The sequence below is a fragment of the Geospiza fortis genome, unplaced genomic scaffold, assembly GCF_000277835.1.
Source record: "Geospiza fortis unplaced genomic scaffold, GeoFor_1.0 scaffold88, whole genome shotgun sequence".
NCBI classification, from domain to species: domain Eukaryota; kingdom Metazoa; phylum Chordata; class Aves; order Passeriformes; family Thraupidae; genus Geospiza; species Geospiza fortis.
Window position 1 is genome coordinate 1,507,890 of NW_005054434.1, and position 7,196 is coordinate 1,515,085.

Sequence of the window (7,196 nt, forward strand, 5' to 3'; positions counted from 1 at the left end):
ACCAACAGTCTGTAACTAATGATTAATTAGGGGGAAACATGCAATTCTACACATTTTAACTAACTCCCCAAATGCAGAATTCTTCACTGTGTTCTGTAATCTCTCTGAGAACTGATGCAAGATGACCATCTTGGCAAGCTGGCTGGGCTGTAGATTGTCAGTGAGGAAAAGGGCTCAGTAACATCAGTTAAAATCCCTGCAGGAGTGATGTATTTTCACTGATTAGGAGTTTTCTATCAATCATAGCTAATGGTATGTCACAAAGTTATACCTGAATACCTCAAGTCCAAAGGGAAATAGTCTGAGTGAATAGGAAGGAATCTGTATTTGACATCACACCAATTTATAGTGATAGGAGAATTTATTTTAAAAATCAGTCTGAAGTTTCTTATTGTCTTGAATTCTGTATGGTGAGCTTGAGTTTAAATTACCCTGTTCTCTGTTGAAAAATAGGGAGTTTTGGGTTTTTTTCTTACCACCATAAAAATTTCTGTGCTCTGTGGGTCTCCCAGGAGTGACATAATTGCAGTATCCCTATTTCTAGGTAATTAATAATGTTTTTAGCTATTACAAATACATTTTTTCTGAAGATCTCTTTTGAAGCAGGCACTGACCCTGTACAGTAAGAAGGCTTCAACATTACCAGTGTAAATATTCAGCAGAATTGTAGTCTCTGAAACCTGCTGCTGAGATTTTTACAAGTCTTATAATCAGTTGTTGGATATAAATGAACAGAGAACTTATTCATCACGTTTTTAGAATAAGATACCAAGCTGCTAGTTTGAGTAATGGACTTACAATTAAATGTGGGTAATGCTCATGTTTCTCAGTGTGAAACAAGTTTCGTGAACTGCATCTATTATCAGAGTACAGCAAGGACCTGACTTAGGCCCTTTCTTCCAACACCCAAAATATGTGTGGTAGGTTTTTTTCACACACAAATTAAAGTAATTCAATTGCATACCATAATCTGCTAAAAAAGTTACTGAGTTTCTACTCTTCTGAAGTTTTATTTTCTCTCCTTTCTCCAGACCTACCTCCTGTCAGAGTTTTGGCTTTACAGGGCAGTACTTTTTGTAGTTTGATGCTGTGCTGTCAGGTAGTCAGTGTCATCCAGCTGGGGTAGCTGTTTCCTTAGTTATTTTTTTAATGAGCATAATTTTCATCATCCATCTTTAACACAGCTAAACTTGGACTCCATCCATCAGAAATTTAAAGCCAAACTTCTCCTAGAACAAACACTAAACACAAGGTTATCTACGGCAGTAAAGCATCAGTGATGCCTTTTCATGGCTAGCCCTGAAAACAGTTGTTGACTTCAGCTGTACACTGAAACCCCAAGTACTTAAAAAAGCTCATAAATCTTCAGATGTAATTACAGAAGTGTATTTTTTAAGTGTTTTAATTGTTGTGTTTGTTCCAAGAGACCTGTTTGCAAGCACATATAAAAAACTTAAAGACAGTTATTGGACAGTGAGGGTACAAACTCAGGTTTATCCACTTGTCACTGATGCAAGAGCTGCACAAAGAGAACTTGCTGGTATCACTGAAGCAGAGTCACATCAGAATTGGAGTGAGTGGGCTTATGGGGTACCAGACCATTTCCCTGAGCTAGACAGACTCTTGTTTCACCCCACTGGCTGTACAAACAGCAGGTTCAGGGAGTAGCAACTGCAGATAGTCTTTTGCTCTGTAACCAACTCCACCCCAGTGCAATATGATCTTTATCTGGATGTCCATGATGCACTTCAATGACAAAATAGGAGTTGAAGGGAAAAAGCAAGTATTAATCATGTTTATCTGCACTCTTACACACAAGTGTCATATCCACCAAAGGGATCTTAATCCATCCAAATGCAAGACTTCATATAGATTGCTGCAGCAGAGTGGGGAAAGGGAGGAAAATATCACTTTTATTCCATTGATTTTTGTCCGGAAAGAATACCAACACAAAGATGCAAGCTGTGCTCCTGTTCCACTTTGAAATCTGTTCCAAGTGCTCCTTCAAATTGGGCTCTGATAGGACAGCTTGGCAGCCAGAGTCTCATCCTGACACCTCTCAGCAAGAATCAGGTATCACTGCTGCACTTGAATATGTTCTGGAACAACCATCATTGGCTAACGCTGCTGAAACGAGTTTCCCTTATCACCATTCAATTCCTATGAGGTCACTTCTGTAAGCAAGGATTTCATCTTACAGAAGCAGCAGCTCCAGAAGTTTGGCTTGTAAAGGAACAAAAACAACTGCTACACAGATCCAATGCCTTTTGAAAATATTTTATGTTAAAAATACAGAAAAATATTTCTTGTTCAAAGAGGAAAAATATACTGCATGACGACACTGATCTAGGTGTGTTCGGGAGGTGTCTGTGGCTCCACAACCAGTCACTGGAGTGATGACCCAATTTGGCAGCTAATGGTTCTCTTTCAACTTCTCAATCATTTATCAAAGCCAGAATCATACTGTGACAAAACAGAAAACATGATACCAGTGGATTACTGAAGCTTGTGCAAGCAGGAGCAGCTCTCAGTGTCATGGGAGAGCTGCACTGAGAGAACCTGAAATAGAAAGTGAAGGCAGCCCTGCTGTGTGCTGTGCTTATGAAGACAGGGCTGCAGAAGCAATACTGCAGCACAGGAACAGCAGCCTGTCACCCTGGAGTAAGCAGCCTTATCACACAACACATCTATTTGTAACTCAGCCAGATCAACTTCATTTTTTAAAAACAGAACTTGTAAAATAAATTTGGTGCTCAGGAGTATTTCCTTTCTAAACATGCCACTTACTGTAGGTGCTGAAAACATGAAATCTTTATGTAGTACTTGTGGTTTTGATTTTAAGGAATAGCCTGAGTTTCCAAACAGTGTTTGATCAGAATGAATAAAGGCATATAGTGAGCCCAGAGATAGCTGTCAAAATGTATTACCAAGGCTTAGCAGGATGCAAAAAGCTAAGACATGAATACCAGCAATTACACCAGTGGAATAGAGGAGATAAAAATAGCTGGCAGACAATCCCTTTGTTGCTTGGGAGCAATTTTTGAAACTAACCTGTAAAGGTACATGAAGAAACAGAGCAGATGAAAGCCCAGCTTAATCATGGCTTCTTTCATGTGTGATTTCAGTTGTCCTCGGTTATGGATCTCTGTGGGATCAAATACTCCCATGTTTCCACTTGGCACCATAATGTACCTGAAATTAAAGAATAAAACAAAAAACAAAAAACCAAAACCCAAACAAACAAACAAACAAACAAACAAAAAAAAAAAAAAGCACACAACAAAACAGAAAAACCTTAGGGAGTGTCAGGGCAAGAAGCAGGGGAAAGCTTGCCAAGAAAGGACTTTCATCTGAAGAGCTGTTTCACAATTCAAGGTAAGGGAGTTCTGGATATTGCAGCTGTCTCTGCCAGTACCAACCCACAAATAATAAGAGAACAAGAAGTACTAAAAACATCAGCCCAGCTTCCCCATGTATAAGTGAGAGAGATTCCAGGTAACAGCCAATCCCAGCTCATTTTAATTGCTGTTCACATTTAGTTGTTGTCGTGGGGAAAACGCCCACCCACACTGGAAAGATGCATTAGATGAAGGGACTGGAAAAGAATCTAATTTAACTAAGAATCAGTAATTTATTTAGCAAAAAACCTCACAGAGAAAATGACAAACTCCAGTGGTCACACTGAGATGGCAAAAGCCAAGACCAAGGCCCTGTGCTGTTATGGTGCCTCTGTCACAGCCATCCTGGGACACCTCAGCACAGACAGAGGCTGACAGGGTGAGCTGGGCAGAACTGAACATGTCAAGTTCTGCTGTCTGAGCCCACATGAGAACAAAAGCTGAGTGAAGCCAAGTGGAATGTAAGCCAAGGAAGCATGAAACCAGCAAACCAAATGTTTGTGTCCTGTGACAAGTGAGCCAGCAGCATGTGCTCTTGTCACTAGAATTTCTCAAGGGAGCACATGAAGTTCTCACTCCAGCTGAGCTCAGGCTACAACTTCACTCAGATGTTATACAGGCTCTACCTTCCTGGAATCAGACTCTTTCCATGCAGGAATTTAACTCTCTAACCAGTTTTAGAAGGGAAAGCAAGTGCCTATTTTAAAAATTAATAGAAGCACACAGTATGAAGCAGCAAGGTGGTAACCAGCACAAGAAATTTTGACAGCTTCAAAGAAAATGCATTCTGTCTGTGGCATCTCAGCCTTGCCTAAATGAAACATCAAACCCTAAACTTGCCAGCAGATCCCAAACCAAATATTGGTCACTACAGGTCAGAGCTATACACAGAGAGGGACAAACTAAAACAGGCCAAACCATGCCCTATGTGTGTGTATTTAGGCAACATTTATTTATTAAACACAAAGTTATAGTCTCATGTTTCTCCAGTTTAGAAACACTTGGAGGCTTTGCTGGCAGTTCTGCAGGAAACAAGGGTGATATTTATCAAAATTTAAATAGCACAGCTATTTTGCCCAACCAGGTTATCAGCACAGAGATCCTCAACTTTGTTTTAATGAGAACTGTGAAACTTTTTGTTTAATTCTACCAGCAATTCAACCCATCCCTGCAAACAGTTAGCCCTGGCAGGTTCAGGCAAACAAGAATTCCAGCCAGTTTCCATACCTGCACATTTAACATTGGGCTCTTCCCTCAGTACAGTGATTGCAGATAATTTGTGACAAATCTACATCCAGTTTCCATCAGCTAAACCCCTGTGAAGGGTCAGTTCTCCACACACCAAATGATGTCAGAGAAAACATGGTCTGAACTGACAGTCCCAGTGCTGCCACATGGAAACCCCACTGGTAACTAAACCATTTCCAAGGGTGGCAGCCCAGTGGACAAAGAGCAGGAACACTGACAGCTGTCCTAGGGTGAAAAGGCTGCAAACCTTCCCAAACAGAAGGTTCCTTCCATTCCAAACCTTCCAAATGGTATCCTGCAGGATGGGGGGCCAAAACCAGTGCAGATGAGGGGAAGGCACAAGTCAGTAAATGAAGGAGGGTGCAGGGGACAACATCACCCCCCATGGTTTTACAACATATCAGGAATGGCATGAAAACATTATTAACTCTGTTTTCAGTACTATTTCATAATCCCAATTAATGTGCTATCATTTCCTGTCAATTTGGGAATGACCCACAAGTGGAGATTCCTGGGCACTACAGAGAATGCAAGCAAAGGCCAAAAGTTTCATGTCCTTTACACTGTTGGGTTTCTTGTCACAAGAAATTATGTCAGTTTGATCAATGAAGACTGTTAGCAACTGAAACACCTCAGCATGACATATTATTCATCTTTGTACTGCACTTAAAGCTAAACTAGTAACAAAGAAACCCCAGAAATCCTTGAGCACTCACCTGTATATATTCCACGTGGCCACTGGCAGGTTGAGGAGAAAGATGAACCAGTGCAATGAAATAAGCATTAATACAGTGACAACAGCATGGCCAATCACCTCAGGCACCACCCACTGCAAAAAAAAAAGGGGAAAGAGGAAAGAGTTACATGCACAACTGTAAATTCCTTGATGAAAAAGACATCTATTTGGGATTACAGTCTGATTATAAAATCTGAAAAGCTGGCAGCAGAGGCATGTGGTTCCATCACAGTGTGGACAAATGAGTACCTTCAGGCAGGTTCCACACAAGTAAGCAGAAATCAAGCCCTGAGATATTGTAACAGAGATGCTTTTTCCAAGCATCACAACCATTTCTGGGGAGCACCACAGTCTGAACACAACTATACTACACAAGCATTCAAGAAAGAGAACTGAGAAAGCAGAAGGAGCTCATTTGATATCACTGCAGAGAGGAGTGGGTTTAGGGATTCAGATAATTAAAACCTGCACAAGCAGCCCCAGGCTTGGAACAGATAAGAAAGGTGATCAATATAAAAACTGGCATCATTCAACTGGGTCAGCCCCTGGCAATTCCACATTCTTGGACTGACAGGATCCTGTGCCATTCTCTCTCACATTGAGAAAAAAAATGCCTTTAAATCAAAGTGAACACACAGATGGGTAGGCCACAGTGATTTAATGCTAAGAGTTTTAAGCAGATTCATTTAAAATGGTACTTTGGTAATGGAATTTACTGAAAGATGGGCATCCAAAAAAACCGCAAAAAAGACAAGCAGGCTGAAATAAGAGACACATGCAAAATACTGCCAATCAAGGTACCCATCACACCCCAGTTATTTACAATGCTTGGGTGAAGGATGTGGTTTTCTCAAACCACAGCAAATGCAAAGAAGAGCAATTTACTTTGTTGAGCTTGGAGCAGCATGATCTAGCGTTGATGTAGTCACATTCCAGATCTGATAGTGTGATTATCTGAGGTTCAGGATAAGGAAGCACATTATGGTAATTTAGAATACACAAAGTTTTAATTTTATCCAATAAATTTGGGACAGCCCTCTGCTCTCAGCATCCACTGCCTTGCTCTGTCAAAGGCATTTTTCAATTAGTCACAACTCACTCCTATTTTAGACAGAAGGTTTGGATATATTTTATCATCAGGCCAAGTGATTTTATTATGTATTCCCAAGGGCAACTGTTGCACAAGTGCTAAAGTTCAGTTCAGCCTTTAAAACAGATCGGGCAGGCAAACTTGCAGTATCAAAATTATTGATACATTGTAGAATAAACCAGTATTTTTAGTATCAAAATTGTTACTACAGCCCTTGTAAAATTGTATAATCAAACAGTACTTTTAGTATCAAAATTGTTACTACAACCCTTGAAACCAAAACTTAATGGGCAGGAGAAACTATTGCACTTCTAAACTCTCCTCACACAACTGCGCCGTTTTAAGTAGTGAATCTACATTTTTTTCCCTAACATTTACAATATATTGAAGTAATACTTTGCTAGGAAATAAGAGGGTAACGTTCATTACTGAATGAACTTTCAGACTGAAATATGAATATTTCAGACAGAAAAGTCCTCTTAAAAAAGGCTTAGGATGCACATGTGCACCTCACCACGCTGTCTCATGTAGAGCTCGTGGTTCTTTTCTCCAAGGGAATGAACACTAAGACATCTTTTTCCTATTCCTAAAAAACGGGTAAAATCTATTCATTTTTCAACAACTTATCCTTCTAGGAGTAATTTTTTTTTTAATTGGTTTTGTCAGAAGAACTGGGCAGTCCCTGAAAAATCCCATCAGGACTGGAAGAACGTGCAAAGAAAAA

At 40.1% G+C, this 7,196-nt stretch overlaps 1 protein-coding gene across 1 annotated transcript; it reads right to left on the reverse strand.

The window, feature by feature from the left end:
- Nucleotides 1-1,388: 1,388 nt before the first annotated feature.
- Nucleotides 1,389-6,367, reverse strand: CNIH4 (cornichon family AMPA receptor auxiliary protein 4). Its single transcript, XM_005427023.2, has 4 exons — nucleotides 6,268-6,367; nucleotides 5,363-5,475; nucleotides 3,052-3,192; nucleotides 1,389-2,463 (listed from the first exon to the last, which is right to left on the reverse strand). The coding sequence occupies exons 2-4, from the start codon at nucleotides 5,428-5,430 to the stop codon at nucleotides 2,436-2,438; spliced, it is 237 nt and encodes a 78-aa protein (XP_005427080.1). The 5' UTR covers nucleotides 5,431-5,475; nucleotides 6,268-6,367; the 3' UTR covers nucleotides 1,389-2,435.
- Between the last annotated feature and the right edge of the window lie 829 nt (nucleotides 6,368-7,196).